This window comes from Eschrichtius robustus, chromosome 1 (assembly GCF_028021215.1).
Source record: "Eschrichtius robustus isolate mEscRob2 chromosome 1, mEscRob2.pri, whole genome shotgun sequence".
Classification (NCBI taxonomy): Eukaryota; Metazoa; Chordata; class Mammalia; order Artiodactyla; family Eschrichtiidae; genus Eschrichtius; species Eschrichtius robustus.
In genome coordinates this window covers 67,305,962-67,323,563 of record NC_090824.1, presented here as the reverse complement: position 1 = coordinate 67,323,563, position 17,602 = coordinate 67,305,962, and the positions used below count along the sequence as shown (strand labels likewise).

At 41.9% G+C, this 17,602-nt stretch overlaps 1 protein-coding gene across 1 annotated transcript in view; it reads left to right on the top strand.

Annotated features, from left to right (window-relative positions):
* AP4S1 (adaptor related protein complex 4 subunit sigma 1) overlaps positions 1-17,602 on the top strand; it is a 53,963-nt gene that overhangs the window by 33,910 nt on the left and 2,451 nt on the right. The window contains exons 2-5 of the mRNA XM_068546608.1: positions 22-229; positions 2,838-2,924; positions 4,622-4,690; positions 10,202-10,213. Of these exons, the coding sequence (XP_068402709.1) occupies positions 92-229; positions 2,838-2,924; positions 4,622-4,690; positions 10,202-10,213 (306 nt within the window). The 5' untranslated portion in view covers positions 22-91. The remainder of the gene's footprint in view (positions 1-21; positions 230-2,837; positions 2,925-4,621; positions 4,691-10,201; positions 10,214-17,602) is intronic.

Sequence of the window (17,602 nt, the reverse complement as noted above, 5' to 3'; positions counted from 1 at the left end):
TGTTGTTCTTTTATTCTTCAGGTTCTGGTTACAGCTACCCCTCGCCATAACTTTTGAACTATATTTGGAAAAATACTGGCCAGAAAAAAAAATGATAAAATTTTTCCTCATGGTGAATAAACAAGGGCAGACCCGACTTTCTAAGTACTATGAACATGTGGAGATTAATAAGCGTACGCTTCTGGAAACAGAAGTCATAAAGAGCTGTCTCTCTCGATCCAGTGAACAAGTAGGTTTCTGATTCTCTCTTTGATCTCTGCATTCAACTCAGCAGTGGCAGATTTATTATTACTGAGTCTCAAGGGCCATCGTTTTCTTTGAACTACATTCTTTCAATAGCTATTAGGGAAAATTAACAAATGAAGTGAAATGAAGACTGCCGCATAGCTCTCTTTACATCCCCTTAAGGAAAATAAAAGCAAAGAAAATCAGGAAAAGTCTTGGGTTCATATTTAGGTCAGCATATTTGTCTTATTGCACTATGGAAGTGGCAGCTCAAATTTAAGCCTGCTAATAGACATACCTTTTTTTTTTGTTCATATGAATTCAGCCCTTGGAACTCTTAGGAGTGCCTGTAGCAGATGGCTTTCTTTAAGCCAAAAGATGAAGGTCAGATGACCAGTATAGAGGGGAACAGTCAAGACCCACTTTGTGCCGGAGGATAATAACATGATTCTCATGTGGAATGCAGTTTTTTTCTGCTTATCATTTTTATAAATTTACCACCAACATAATACTGGAACAAGTAATTTAAAAACAAAACAAACTTGATTTGAACTTGTCTTATTTTATTATATAGATGGGAGAAATGGAAGTTAAAAAATTCATATGAAACAACAAATCTATCCATTCTGCCAAAATTGAGGTTAAATTAAATCGTTAAAATAATAGTAAACAGGAATTGTAAAAACTGAGTCTACTTTTACAAAGGACTTTAATTGGAGAATTACTTAGTTTAGGCCCTAAACTTGGAATCCTTTGGAAATCACTGAGCAAACTAATGCAAATTCAGAAAGCTTATTTAAATCACCCATTAATTTTGCTAGTTCTCTTTTTCAGTGCATATGTAGAAAGGCTGCTTGTGGGAACCACTGGTAAGTCAAAATATTAAGCTACATCAGTGCTCACAAGTTACGCATTAGAACGGTGTTTCCCTTGGCTTCTAAATTGATTTTCCAGTCAGAACATCTCAGAGTCCTCTTCGAATGACTACTTTGGCCTGCCGTGGCACACACTGCGTTATGTAGTTGTCAAAAGAAAACAAAAACTATTAAAGGACTGTGTTAATAGCCACATACTTTAAGTAAAGGTAAACAAACTGCAGAAGTATTTCTGTTTGAATCTTTCTACAGAATGCAGGCACTCCACAATTTCATAGTTTTCACTGATAGGTTACCCTCTGAAATATATGCTTTAAAATGAACATACCATTAGATATTTTTGAAGCATTCTAAATTATCTTAGATTTTAAAGGGACCCCACTGGGCTTTTAGCACAATCAGGTACCAAAGTAACACAGTCTCAGCTTCATTTTTATTTTATCCACAAAGGTGCTTGGATACTTTTTTTTTGAATGTCAGAAACTCCTGAGAGGCTTTGAAAAATGTTCCTCAGTTCTTTCAAATAGATTGTGTTTCCTTGAAAGATCTGACTGAACAGAAATAATACTGGCTCTACAGTGAACCAAAAGCTGCAGAATGGTCCTGGACTTAATACTTTTATCCTAATGTCAAATAAAAGCCTCAAACGCCTCCATTATATAGATCGTTGAATGGCTTTCCCGTGGAAGAAACGCCATAATCAAAACTTGCAGCTTCGGAAATTCCTTGGCGGTCCAGTGGTTAGGACTCTGCACTTTCACTGCCAGGGATGCGGGTTCGATCCCTAGTTAGGGAGCTAAGATCCCACAAGCTGTGCAGCATGGCCAAGAAAAACCAAACCAAACCAAACCAAAACAAAAAAACTTGCAGCTTCATTCCCAGGTACATCTGAGCACCATAGAGCAACATATCCCAGTGCAAAAAGTCATACTGTTTTTGCTCAATCCCATTTGGTCAAGCGCACCCAAAAATCCAAAGGAAGGGCAACGCTGTACCTTCAGCCTGCTACCCAATTCCTCTCCACCCAGTGCCTTCCTCTCCCCCTTTGTACAATGGCTTTAGGAGAGAGATGAATGGGAAGGGAGTTGTTTCCTCACTAGTCAGTAGTGGTAAGCTAGTTATTAATTCCTATAAAGCAATATTTACAATGGGAGATTTTTGTCTAGTATCTGCCACACAAAAGCCATCTTTAAATAATTTATAAAAAGAGCCTACATTGATTTTTTTCAAAAAGAAATCAAGATTTTTTCTTTTTTGCATGTGTGTATGCTCTGTAATATTTGGCTCTTGAATGACTATCAGATGGTACAAACGGAATCTCTAATTGCTTCCAAAAGAGCCCAGGGGAGATGGAAAGAAGAAAATCTTCTTTATCATGTTGGCTTATTTTCACTTTCGGAGGCAGTCTAAAATGCTGATTATTTACTAGCCTTTTCTTTGCTGGCTGAGTTCCACACAGAGCCAAGCAAAGGAATGAGAAGAAGTACAGGTGGGAACCCATGTGAACACTCAGACATTTTTCCAAGACCACTTCTCCACCTCCCACTAGAGATGCTTCCAAGCATTCCCCTGAGTACTGTGAGGAGGCGGCCAGCAAAGACTGTGTAACATCTTAATGCTGAATATTTCTAGGAATGTGTTGACAGATACTCAAATCAGAACCTAGAAATTATGCATGCCATATTGAAGAAATCCCTGTCAGCCATAGGAATTAATGTCTAATTGTGTTTTCTCTAGTGCTCTTTCATTGAATATAAGGATTTTAAGCTGATATATCGGCAGTATGCAGCTCTCTTCATTGTGGTCGGAGTTAATGACACTGAGGTAAGATAACAGACGAGCTTATGGAAAATACAAGAAAATTATGAATAACAGTCTGATTTTTTAAAAAAATAAATTTATTTGTTTATTTTTGGCTGCGTTGGGTCTTCACTGACACGTGCTGGCTTTTCTTTAGTTGCAGTGAGCGGGGGCTACTCTTTGTTGTGGTGCGTGGGCTTCTCATTGCAGTGGCTTCTCTTGTTGTGGAGCAGGGGCTCTAGGCACGCGGGCTTCAGTATTGTGGCACGTGGGCTCAGTAGTTGTGGCTCGCAGGCCCTAGAGCGCAGGCTCAGTAGTTATGGCTCACGGACTTAGTTGCTCCGTGGCATGTGGGATCTTCCCAGACCAGAGCTCAAACCTGTGTCCCCTGCATCGGCAGGCGGATTCTCAACCACTACGCCACCAGGGAAGCCCAGCAGTCTGATTTTTATTCCTCCTTAAATTGACATTTTCTTCCCCACTTACCTCCATAACAATTATCTTGACTCTTGAAGGATATTGGTTTTTATCAAGGCTGGGGAAACTGTGTGGAAGAGATAAACCTAGGATTTTTTTTGGATTAGATGAGCAATTTGTGGAGAAGCACAAAACCACAGAATGCCTTCCTCGACCCTAAGCAGTACCAGTTTCCTGCCCTCATTCTGTGTGGCACAGTGGGGCAGCTTAGACAAGGGTAGAGGCCAAACAACTGTGGCATTAAACATAGGCTGACATTTCAGAAGGCAGAGCAAACTGTAAATATGATTGTGTCGTAATTACATCTCATCAGATATAGTTCACCTTTTCAGAAATGGTCAGTCCCAGATCAATAGCACCTTTGGCCATGGAATCCCTGAAAGGGTATTTAAGATCTAAAATACTCTGAAATCTCAGTTGATTGTTTTTTTATCCATGAACCAAACTTTGAGATGGTTTCCCAATCTTCACAGTTGGAAAAGTGATGACATGAAGACCCTGGGGGAAAAAAAAAAAAAAAAACCGTGGCTTTAGCCAGTTGGTGATGAAGTCAGGGAGTAGACCTCAAAACTCTATAATCACCAGACACAATCTGGTTTCAGTTCAGCTAGATTCATCATGGACTTTTCAGAAAATCTTAGAGGTTAAGGTTTTCTACATTTCCCCTATTGATAAGCTTCTTTTAAACAAATAAGTCCTAGAACTATTCTGAATATTTGTCAATAGAAAGCTGCTTTGCTCACATTATCTGTTTACCAATTGCTCTAAAACCTGGTTGCTGACTGGGCAGCTCCATGTCTGATTTCCCCAATAGGTCATATTAAAACTAACTGCACCTGGGAATTCCCTGGTGGAGCAGTAGTTAAGAATCCACTTGCCAATGCAGGGGACACGGGTTCGAGCCCTGGTCCGGGAAGATCCCACATGCCGCAGAGCAACTAAGCCCGAGTGCCACAACTACTGAGCCTGTGCTTTAGAGCCTATGAGCCACAACTACAGAGCCTGCATGCCACAACTACTGAAGCCCATGCACCTAGAGCCTGTGCTCCGCAACAAGAGAAGCCACCGCAATAAGAAGCCCGTGCACCGCGATGAAGAGTAGCCCCCGTTCGCCGCAACTAGAGAAAGCCCGTGCACAGCAACAAAGACCCAACACAGCCAAAAAATAAATAAATAAATAAAAATTTTAAAATAAATAAATAAATAAAAATAAAACTAACTGCACCCTTCCTTTTTTATTTCAGAATGAGATGGCAATTTATGAATTCATCCATAACTTCGTGGAAGTTTTAGACGACTACTTCAGCCGAGTGGTAAGTCTAATGACTAAAAAATGGTTTTCGTCATTGGCTCAATTTCCCAGAAATGGGTCTATGTCAAAAATATGTGTTAATATAGAGCTTTAATGTGTAAAAGTTAAAAATCAAATGATGCCAAATTTTCGTTACCTTTCCTTCTGGCTCATCCAGAGTGTTAGAAACCTACGTGTGTCTTAGATCTTTATAAAGAACCAGTTCTATAAGACTAAGAACCTCTTGTGTCTTTCTCTCAATTAAGATATTTTGCTATGGAACTTCCTCTCTCTTTTCTTCTTTCTTCTGCTTCCCCTCCTAGGACACCAGGACCCTTTTAGTTTAAGAATTATTTCCATCCAAACCCTTGTTTTGAGGATCAAAACCAAGTCCCCTTAAGGAATACATGAGTTCCTTTCCAGCAGTCCTTTATTTTAACACTTGTATTGAAATGTAATTTAATAACATACAGTTCACCCATTTAAAGTGTATAGTTTTTAGTATGTACCCAGAGTTATGTAACCATCACCACAATCAAGTTTAAAATATTTCATCACCCCAGAAAGAAACACCATACCATTTAGCATTTCTCTCCCAATTATCCCCTCCACCTGCTCCAAGCCCTAGGTAATCTTCAGTCTACTTTCTGTCTCTATAAGTTTGCCTGTTCTAGACATTTTATATAAATAGAATTATATAAAGTACAATAAAATATGGTCTTTTGTGACTGGTTTTTTTTATTTAGCATAATGTTTTCAACGTTATGCTGATCACGTTGTAACATGTATCAGTACTTCTTTTTTTTATATAAATTTATTTATTTATTTATTTATGGCTGCATTCGGTCTTTGTTGCCTTGCACAGGCTTTCTCTAGTTGTGGCGAGCGGGGGCTACTCTTCGTTGTGGTGTCCAGACTTCTCATTGCGGTGGCTTCTCTTGTTGCGGAGCATGGGCTCTAGGTGCACGGGCTTCAGTAGTTGTGGCGTGTGGGCTCAGTAGTTGTGGCTCACGGGCTTAGTTGCTCCATGACATGTGGGATCTTGCCAGACCAGGGCTCGAACCCGCGTCCCCTGCATTGGCAGGTGGATTCTTAACCACTGCGCCACCAGGGAAGCCCCAGTGGTTTTCTTTTCACTTTGTTGATGGTGTCCTTTGAAACACAATAGTTTTTAATCTGGATGAAGTTAAATTATTTTTTCTTTTGTTGCTTATGTTTTAGTGTCATGTCTAAAAAGGCTTTGCCTAACCTAAGGTCATAAAGATTTACTCTTAGGTGTTCTTTTTTTTCCCAACTCAGACTTACTGATTCCAATGTTATATTTGTTTTATATATATAATAGTTTTAGCTCCTACATTTAGCTCTTTGATCCATTTTGAGTAATTTTTGTATATGGTTTGAAGTAGGGGTCTAACTTCATTCTTCTGCATGTGAATATCCAATTGTCCTAATGACATTTGTTGAAAAGACTATTCTTTCCCCCCATTGAATTGTCTTGGCATCCTTGTCAAAAATCAATTGACCATAAATGTAAGGGTTTATTTCTGGACTTTCATTCCTGTTCTAATGATTTATATGTCTATCCTTCTGCCAGGACCACTTTATCTTGATGACTTTAGCTTTGCAGTTAGTTTGAAATCCAACAGTCTTTCAAAAAAGAATCAGTGAAGATGTTTTACTCTGCTACTATAGGCCTTCCTGAGACTTAGTTAGACATTCTTAAGAAGTAGTGGTGGCACAAGTTGATTTTTCAAAATTGTTTTGTTTGTTTCATTTTGCTCTTAAATAAAAGGATTAGGAAGGAACTGTTTCCAAGCTGCTTCCTCCTGAGGCAGTGAGTGGGATCTGCTACGTAATTAGTAATTCTGAGGGCACTAAAGCCTGCTAAGGACAAAACTCATGTTTTGTTTTGTTTTTATAAATTTATTTATTTATTTATTTTTGGCTGCGTTGTGTCTTCGTTGCTGCGCGCGGGCTTTCTCTAGTTGCGGTGAACGGGGGCTGCCCTTCATTGCAGTGTGTGGGCTTCTCGTTGCGGTGGCTTCTCTTGTTGCGGAGCATGGGCTCTAGGCGTGCGGACTTCAGTAGGTGTGGCCCGCAGGCTCAGTAGTTGTGGCGCGCGGGCTTAGTTGCTCCACGGCACGTGGGATCTTCCCGGACCAGGGCTCAGACCCGTGTCCCCCTGCATTGGCAGGCGGATTCTTAACCACTGCGCCAGCAGGGAAGTCCAGAAACTCATGTTAAAAATTATATCTTCAGCCGAACTCCTAATGCCAGAAGTAAAGTTTGGCAGACTTCTTCTCTACAGGACAATCGACTAGGCTGTTTTCATTGCCTTAGTGCAGTTTGTTCTCAGAGTGTGGTTCCTGGACCAGCAACATAATTATTACCTGGGAACTTGTTAGAAATATAAACTCTTGGCCTACCCCAGACTACTGAATCAGAAACTCTGGGTTGAGGCACAGCAAACTGTGTTTTAACAAGCCTTCCAAGTGATTCTGATGCATGCTTAAGTTTGAGAACCACTGCCTTAATGCATGAGGCTTGCTGTCAGCTATTTCCTAATTCAGTGGTTGGAGCTGGGCAGCTGCCTAGTGGCCTGCGACATGGTAGTGCCTCTAGCTAGGAAAGGATTGGTGCCCTCCAAAGCTGAAAGAGCAAGAGGTCTGGCCATTCCAGAGACTGGCCTTGCAGGGACAGGGTCACTGGGGCTGGTTTTAAAATCCATCTTCTTATTGATTGCTTGGAGAGAGCACTATAGACCAGCACTTTCTGTCCAATAGAACTTTCTGCAGTGATAGAAATGTTCTCTATCTGTGCCATCCAATGTGGTAGGTGCTAAGCCACATGTACCTCTTGAATACTTGAAATGTGATTAGTGTAAATGAGGAATTGAAATTATAATTTTATTTAATTTTAATTGATTTAAATCGCCACGTGAGGCAGGTGGTTACCATATGGACAGCATAGCTCTAGTTCCAGCTTATCTCCTGATGACCACTTTCTTAGACAGACTGGTTGCAAGTCAGGGTCTGTGATTCAGAGCTGGCCATGGTTAGTCACTTTAAGGGAACACCTATCAAGAAGAATATGATTTCCCAAAATAGCAATGTTTTAAACCTGGGAGAATAAAGCGTGGGTACAGGCACTATCATTGCTAAGGTTTTTAAAATTATTATATTCGGTAACTAAGAATAAATAGCAGGTTGCTGAATTTTAGCTCTTATTCTAGGGAGAGAGTCAGTGACCACATAAACCACAGAAGTAAAGATTAGAATTTAATTTAAGCCAGGTGATTATACAGGACTTGGACAGTACTAAGGGATGACCCGGTTTAGGATGACAGTAGCAAAAAGAAGAAAAAGAGGAGAGAAAAGAGAACCCTGGGAAAGAAAATAGAATCTGTCCCACTCATGGCGAATGCCTTGTCATCTAAGATTTATTTTTAGGTTTGTGAGTTTTAAACAGTCTTTCTGGGGCTATTTTTAATCTTAGAGTTTCCAAGTCTTAAATTTGGAGATCAATCTCATGCTGTCTGGGCTGAAAGGAGCATCTTAACATCACGTTTCAAAACAGAAAGCCAGGGCTTCCCTGGTGGCGCAGTGGTTGAGAATCTGCCTGCTAATGCAGGGGACACGGGTTCGAGCCCTGGTCTGGGAAGATCCCACATGCCGTGGAGCAACTAGGCCCGTGAGCCACAACTACTGAGCCTGCGCGTCTGGAGCCTGTGCTCCGCAACAAGAGAGGCCGCGATAGTGAGAGGCCCGCGCACCGCGATGAAGAGTGGCCCCCGCTTGCCGCAACTAGAGAAAGCCCTCGCACAGAAACGAAGACCCAACACAGCCAAAGATAAATATAATAATAAATAAATAAATAAAAGATTACTATTAAAAAAAAAACAAAACAGAAAGCCAGCCCAGTTAGCTTCAAAAGAGGCAGTTTTGCAAGAGATGAAGGCTGTTGCTGTTGAGGAAGTGGGATCAGAGTTGTCAGTGCTGCACTTGACAAACCTTAAGTCCCTTCAAAGATGAATTTAGCTGTTTCATCTTTTCTCCATCTGTGACTTTTTCAGGACATAAATTTGTTCATTAAAAAAAATTAAAAATACATATGAGCAAAAAGAAAGGGCAGATCATCAGTGAGCATGCCGTTTATTGATACATACTGTTAGGTACATTGCCTTTTAGGCTTTATGTATCTGTCTGTATCTAACTATATCTATATCTATCTACATATATACAGGGGATAATGCTGTATATACCATTTTATGACTAGCTTTTTTTTCTTTTTTTTTTTTTCTTTTTTTAAATTTTTTTTATAGCTACTTTATTTATTTATTTATTATTTATTTTTGGCTGTGTTGGGTCTTCGGTTCGTGCAAGGGCTTTCTCTAGTTGCGGCAAGCGGGGGCCACTCTTCATCGCGGTGCGGGGACCGCTCTTCATTGCGGTGCGCGGGCCTTTCACTATCGCGGCCCCTCCCGTTGCGGGGCACAGGCTCCAGACGCGCAGGCTCAGTAGTTGTGGCTCACGGGCCCAGCTCAGCTGCTCCGTGGCATGTGGGATCTTCCCAGACCAGGGCTCGAACCCGTGTCCCCTGCATTAGCAGGCAGATTCTCAACCACTGCGCCACCAGGGAAGCCCTTATGACTAGCTTTTTTATTTTTATTATTATTTTTATTTATTTATTTTTGGTTGTGTTGGGTCTTCGTTGCTGTGTGCAGGCTTTCTCTAGTTGCATTGAGCGAGGGCTACTCTTCGTTGCGGTGCGCAGGCTTTTCATTGCGGTGGCTTATCTTGTTGCGGAGCACGGGCTATGGGTGCATGGGCTTCAGTAGCTGTGGCTCACGGGTTCTAGAGTGCAGGCTCAGTAGTTGTGGCACACCGGCTTAGTTGCTCCGCGGCATGTGGGATCTTCCCGGACCAGGGATCGAACCCGTGTCCCCTGCATTGGCAGGCAGATTCTTATCCACTGCGCCACCAGGGAAGCCCCAGACTAGCTTTTTTATTTAACAGTATGTCAGGACTTACGTACCTATGTCATCATTTGTGGATTTGCTGTAATTTATTTAAGTAGTCCCCCCTTGATAGACACTTAGCTTGTTTTCAGCAATTTGCTACTATAAATAACATTACCCTGAATATGCTGTCACACATCATTGTGCCGTTATTTAATTGTTCCCTTAGGGGAGACTTCTAGAAGTAAAACTGATGGATTCAAACTGTGTGCACATTATTACGATTTTGTATATACCTATCAAATTACCTGTGATCTGTAAAGGTTGCATTAGTTTATTCCCTCTACACTCTAAAGGTGAATTGTTCTAGCCTATAAAAGTCCTCTAAACTGCAGCCTATTTCTTTTTTTTAAATCACTGTCCCAAACTCAGGGCCTTCCCGCACTCAGGCTTCTCCCTACAGAGCAGCCTCTCCCACCTGCTTTCAGGCTGGCAACCAGAGCAGCCGCTCTCTCTGCTAAGTGCATTGTGTCCCAGTGTCTCCTTCTCATCCTTGGACTCTTTTCTCTTTTCCAGAGTGAATTAGATGTATCCTTTTTCAGTGCTGTGAACCAAGTTTTCCATAGTACTTGGCAAAGCACAGGCTAGTCTTGATCAGGTAAGTGCCATGGAGCAGGAAACCAATTCAGCAGAATCCAGAATTCAGAAGGCTAATCGTCAACAGCTCTGACAAGACAGCCAGAGGTACAGGTGCTTTGCAGAAACCATCCACCCTTTTTCACAAAGACGATTCTTGTATTTTTCAGACAGGGCAATGCTATGGTGGTAGTTAATAATCACTCTTATATATTAATTTAACTTTTGCATATGGAATAGACTTTTTCAGAATTTAAATAACACAGCCAGAAAGTGCTTGGTCCTCCTAGAGAGAATGGATTTCCATAGCTCTAGGTATAAATCTCCAGAAATTCCCCACATGATCAGAAGAAGGCCTTCAGGGATGATAAACTGGAAGGTTAAAGAAATTGCCTGGCTTGTATTCATCTCCTTTTATAGCAGAGGAAGCTCTCCTTTTCTTCTCTTCTCCTTTCTAAATCAAAGTATCCAAGGGCCCCAAGAACAAGCATGATTTACTTAGAATATTGCAGGCCTGCGGATTTTGGCAGGAGCCCACTGGGCTTTATGTGAGTGCTCTGGAGGCAAGTTGTCTTTTAAGTTAATTTTTACTTCGGAAATCTGCTTACCACTTGAACGCAATAAATAGGTGTCCTTTGAGAAAACATCAGGCTTGAATCTGAAATAGTAACATTAATTATAACAAATATATATTAATTATAACATGTTTGTGTGTGTATACACACACACACATATGTGTGTGTATATATATAAACATATATGTGTGTGTGTGTGTGTATATATACACACACACACACACATACACACATACACATTAGATACCTATGCCCAGAAACAGTATGTCAGTATATTCTGGGGAAATGGCCATTTACCCTTTACTATTGATAGAAAATGTCATGTTGATAAACTTGATTTGCAGGCTGTATTTGAAGCCTCTTTAAATTAATTGGGGAAATCTGAGTGCCCTCTTGTGGTGAGTGACCTAATCTGTGGTCCTTTTGACCTAGGAGACCCAAGACCAGACTGTATATTAGGGTGTATTTTTATTCAGCATGTCACATTCCATTTTAACTAAGTCCTTTAAAGCAATTCAAAATAAATCTCTTCCTCCTTGTACAGGGTAATAAGAAAAATGACTTTTGATTTAAGAAGTCATCAGGAAGACAGCAAAAGCTAATAGACACTTTACTGGGACTATAGATACCCAAGTTTTGCTTTCAGTGCTGCTACCAGCTAGCTGTGTGTCTCAGACAAGACACATAACCCCCTCATCTCAGAATGATAGAATTAAACTAGAAGAGCCTTAACACCCTCTCAGCCTTAATGTTTGATGTTGCCATGACTAGGTAACTGAGCTGAGTTATCTTACACCTAGAACAGGATGGGAAAGTCTTATAAGTCTAGATATTCAGAGAAGTAAAGTGAATCAGATATAGTAGGATGTGTATTATAGTTGGACTCAGTGTGTTGATGTGTCTTATGTATTGACTAGGTGTTTATTAAAAGTAGAGATGGGTTTGTCTTTGTATCCCTCTAGTGTATAGCATAGGTCCATGTAATGAACTCCAGCATTCTTGTTTGAATTTAATTGTCACACCAAAGCACGCAAGTTTCATCCTTACCCTTCATTTTACTTAGTTTCATTTTTGCCTTCTCTTCCTCTCTGACCAACTTATATATTCCTGTTCTTGGGAAATACTTAGGCACATCCACCTGACAGATTAGGAATTTTGCATAATTTAGAGAAGGGAACTAAGTCTCTCCAGACCTGGAAGTGTATGTCTGTGCTCAAGCTGTAAGTTCACGTGGCCCTCCCATGGTCTAAAAGTGCAGCAGGGGGCAGGGCAGGCAGGGCATGGGGCACCTCTCTTCTACTGAGATTCTGAAAGAGTTTCTGCCCGCAGCCATCTGAAAAAGGTCAAATTACAAACCCAGGACTCTATTCTGCCTCATACATAGTTTTTTTTTTTTGGCTGGGCTGCACAGCTTGCAGGATCTTACTTAGTTCCCCGACCAGGGATTGAACCCAGGCCCCGGCAGTGGAAGCTCGGAGTCCTAACCACTGGACCGCCAGGGAATTCCCCACAGTTCTGTTTAACTGTCACGTTGAAGAAGTCCAGGGAAAACTTTACACATCAGTTTCTTAACAGTAAGACAAGGGAGCCTTTTAGAGGTGTGGCCTCACAGACAGACCGCATCACCACCCTGGTAGCATGTAACCAGGAACCTGCCAGAGCAGCTAACGTTGTACCAGGAAAGCTTCCTTAGGCCTTGAAAGGTTGAACCAGCAGCTGACATAATTGCAACTTGGAACCGGTTCTCCCAACACTCAGAGCACGTAACCTTTGTGTTTGCTCAGATTAAGGAAGCCTTCCACGTCCGTCTGCTTGGAACAGACACGATTTAAGGCTCAGTCTTGTTGCAGCAACAGGAAGGTGGGAGTCCAAACCTTATGGAGCTCCCAAGAAGCCCTTTACTCGCAGTCTTTCTCCAGAGACTTTACCACCCTGAAGCCTTTTAAGAAGGGAGCAGTTTTCCAGAGCCTGTAGGGTTAGACACTGGGAAATTAAATGCATTGTTTACATTTTTCCCTAGTATGGACTTGTTCTACTTCTAAGAAGACTAACGTCACAGAGCAAGGCAGATGGGTTATTAAAAAGAAACGACGTAAGCTCAGGAAATCAGGACAGAAATTCTGGTTTGTCGAAAACCTTTCTACTAAGTGGAAACTCTCTGTTGCAGAGTAGTCTCAAGTGGGGCGGCCTGCACCCCGGGGGCTAAGCACATCAGGACCTAAACCATTCACGTGCACTGAAGCAGCTCTGATACCCTCTTCATATTGCACTCCACCCGCGGGGCTGAAATGTTGCCTGAGGACTTCTGTCGGGAAAGTTTGCCCTTCCTCATACTTTGGTAGACTTATTTAAGACTTCAAATTCTACGAATTAAGATAGTTTTTAGGAACCAACTGATGAGCTTCTCAGTATGTGCTCAGCTCCAGAGCCCCAGGTTTGCTGAATTCTCCAGACAATTCATAATTCAAAGGAGCAATCTGATCCCCTTCTGCTAAATAGTCAGAGGAGGGCACCCATGAACAGCGCTTTGTAGAAGTCCAATTCCTCCCCAGTTCAGTGCACACCTAATGTGTGTGAAGGTACCAAAACCCTTGACACCCCTTTTGGTATTTGGTGGCCTTAAAGAGGCTTAAAGACTTGGTTTATTTTGGCTAGAATGGAATGCAGCAGTACTGCCTTCAGACCTGGGCAACCAGGGTCCCCTTCCTGGGCCCTGTGCTTTAGAGGACCCTACTCTAGCTCTCCTTCAGCAGCACCCCTCTCCATGGGGTAAAGATGCTTACCCAGAGCCGGCAGGGCCCCCCACCCACTCCTTGACCACCCTCCAGCACCTGGGTCCCCAGAATTTAGCGGGTACCTGGTCATGCCAGTGCCTGCTGCCAGGGCCTATGCAGGTCTCTCTACCACCCCAGGACTGGAGGCAGGAATGATAGAGAGGCTGGGATGGTAAGGGGGGTATTCCACATGCATGCACGGGAAGAAAAGCCAGGAACAAGCTGGGGTTCCTATTTATATCTTCGTGCCCCCTCCCCAACAAATATAGGATAACTCTAGAATCCAGAATGTTTTCTTCATTCAAAAATATCTTTAAAAAAAATCTTTAGAACACTCATGTTTTTACTTTGTAAGTCCTTAAAGTCCAAAAGCTTGAGCAATTAATTCTAGAGCCTAAAAGCTCACATGCGTGATGTGAAACATGCTCTCTTTACTGCAGCTGAGGGTGGGCGAGTAGGAAGGGCCTCCATCCTCTTGCACTCTCTTATGACTCAGCTAGTTATCTACCAGGGTGTGCCCTGGAGGACTAAAAGCACCCAGCCAACAGTAAGAGCACCGCTAAGATTTGCAGTCAGGCCCTGATCAGGCCCCAGGCCCCAGTAGGGGGGCATCTATCTGTCGTTCCTTCATTACTTTCCTAAAATCCCAAACACCTTTAGAGGACCAGAAACCAGAACAGGGCTTCTCCAAATAGGAGATAATTTCAGCCTGACTTAATGAGAAATCACAAAAGTAACTTGTTCAACTAGGGGCTATGGAAATACTGGCAAGAAGACCAAAGAAATTCTCTAGGGAAATCATCCAACGCTGAAGTGGCAGCTTCTAAAGGAACTGAAATTTTCTCGATGGTCTCTCAGAAAGTTAAAATAATTAATTGTTATTACAAAAGGATTTCTTTTGAGGTATGGTGGAGCATGTGACTACATCAGGAATAGCTTGATCATATCAGAAAGGAGTAAACTAGCTTTCCTCTCCCTGAAGGTTACTTTTAGAGTCATAGGGTTTGACTGCTTTGGAGTTGGAAGAAAACTACACAATCATCAAGTTAAAATCTCACTTTTTAGACAAAGAGGCTGAGGCTCAGAGACTGATACCAGTTCTGTCCCAGAGTAGCTCTATGGATTGCTTGTCCCAAACCACAGAGCTACTTTGGCACAGAGCTGGTACTGGTCTCCGGGTTTCCAGAGCCTTTGATTCTAGGGCTACAAATGTGATTTCAGATTAAATTTGACACACTTTTTGAAAATTCATAATCGTCTGGAGTAGATTGTAGCAAATTAGTCTCTAAGAAAACATTTATAAAGTGCCTGGCACCATGCTGTCTTGGTGTTTCCTGAATAAGGGAAGAAGTTTTAGAGAAACCCTGGTCTTTGGTTGGAGGAGTCATAAATAATGAAAAATTTTGAAGCGAATACCTGAATGTCTTGATAAAAGCATGCTTTCCAAAAGTGACGTTCACGTCAGAGATTTCTAAACATCTTCTTTTCCTTTTGAAAATATGTCCATTGAAGCAAGAGAAGAGAGCAGGCCCCTGGGCCCAAGGGAATGTGTGCAGCTGGTCCAGTCTTTGGGAAGGGCAGGCACGGAGGGGTAAGGGGGCCACAGCCCGCTCCAGCATGAGAGTTCTAGTCAAGTCATGAGTGATGAGTCTCAGAATTATGAACAGTCTCCAAGGGAGTCAGCCATTCACCTGGGAAAGGGATGTGAAAGTTCCAGATTAAACAGTTCTGCCTTCCGGGCTATTTTGGCCCTCCCTAGCTTTAGCCATCTCTCTGTGTCCTTTAAGTGTGTTTCTGAGTCCTTTAGGTGCCATATTCATCCCCTACTATTCCTCCTATCCCTCCCTACCGGGTCCCTCTGCCTTACCCGCACTCCTTCTGTTCTATGCTTCTGGGTTCTGTTTTACTCAGGAATAGTGGCAGCAAGCTATGAGAAGCAACAGAGAATTTGGGGGAAAAAACAAGAGAAATGACAGGCTCATTGACCCCAGTGCTGACTTTGATATTTGTGTAATTTTACATAAGCCTATATAAACTTAAAAAAAAATTACACTGGGATGTCTTTGTTGCTCTCAGAATATGAATGGATCTTTCAGGAAAACCTACTTAACAACAACAATAAACAAACACTCCTTTTCAGTGACCTAATTAACTAAAGGCCATACTAAGCCTAAAAGTGAACACAGGACTATTACAAGGAGAGTTTATCCAGAACTATGCAGAATCTTCATGATAATCTTCCATACAGTAGCATTTGATTTTCTGTGGGAAATGTGAGCACATTGGCCCTTTGCAACTTATCTAATTCCATGGGAAATTGAGTTAAAGTATAAAAAAAAGAGAACACGTTTTTTCCCCACCCTACTTAAAGAACTTTCCTTAGCTAGGATCTTTATTTATTTATTTATTTATTTTATTTTGGGCTACGTTGGGTCTTCGTTGCTGTGTGCGGGCTTTCTCTAGTTGGGGCGAGCAGGGGCTACTCTTCATTGCAGAGCACGGGTTCTAGGCACGTGGGCTTCAGTAGTTGTGGCTCTCGGGCTCTAGAGTACAGGCTCAGTAGTTGTGGCGCACGGGCTTAGATGCTCCGTGGCGTGTGGGATCTTCCCCGGCCAGGGATTGAATCTGTGTCCCCTGCATTGGCAGGTGGATTCTTAACTACTGCACCACCAGGGAAGTCCTAGCTAGGATCTTAAAAAAAAAAAAAAAAAAAGAAAATCAAATAAGAAGACAAGGGATCTGAGGCCAAAATCTAGAATTAGAAAGTTTAGTTTCTAGGCTGGGCTCTTCCCTGGAATTGCTTTTGAGGTCCCATTAGAATGTATGCTGCTCAGTTTTCTCTTACTAAAGGAGAACTAGACTACCACAGTGGTGTTAAAATACCATGTTGAAAAAGTGCTTTATGATCCAGAGATCAAAATTCCAATGTATGAACCAGAAACATTTCAATCACTCTAATTAAAATATTGATTTCAAGTGGCACTAATATTACTGGGGTCCTATTCAACTATTCAACTCCAATCCACATGACATAGAAATTCAGAAAGGCTCTAGGTTTCCGGGTTGGGAGAAAGTGGGGCTTTATGAATCTGCTCTTTAAGAGGCTCTTTCTAGTTCCTATCAGCTCCAACCTTAGGGTGCCCATGAAGGTAAACAAGTTTCCTCAAGGATCTTTAAGTCAGTTGAATTCAGTAAAACCTGAAGGTTGGACCCTCTTAAACTAGTCATTCTCAGCTCATCACCTTAATAGACCAACAGCTTGTGCCTTTCTTGCTTCCTCCTATTCCAAATGTCAGGGCTAAAGTGTGTTTGCCTCTGTTTATTGCCACGGGACTTGGCATATAGGGCATTTTTTTTGTCCCTGCTCACCTGGCTTGTAACCCAAATGCCATTACTCTTGGCTTTTCCAGTGTGCACAAGTAACTCATAAACCAAATCAAGATGTGAACAACAGCTGGATTCTTATTTTAAAGGAGTCACATGATTCCAAGGGGAAATCAGCTTTCAGGCTTTAGCCTCACATTGGATTTGGTCTGTGGTTTCCCTTTATAGTGCCAGAAAGTTGCATGATTATGAGGGGTTTGAGCCAGATACTCAGGCAGTCACATGCCCACAGTACAGAATGCCCTCACTGAGCAATTCATGTTTCCAGGATGTTGGGAAATTCAGACTTGCTGAAGGACCTTGTCCTTGCATTGTGAGGATGCCAGTGGTTGATATGATTCAGCAGTAAATTCTAATCTGAATTTCAAAACATTGAGCTAGTTGTTCAAGGGGACATCTGAATTGCTGACCATATTCTTGCCAAAGATGGAGCAGTCTTCAGAGCAGCTTGATCCCTGCATTGATTCAAATAGAATAGATTAAAATGAGATCTCCTTCTACCTCAGAATCACCCTGGATGGGCTGACATTTTCAAAGGCACTAGGCTTTAAACAACAAGGTCCTGTTGTATAGCACAGAGAACTATATTCAATATCCTATGATAAACC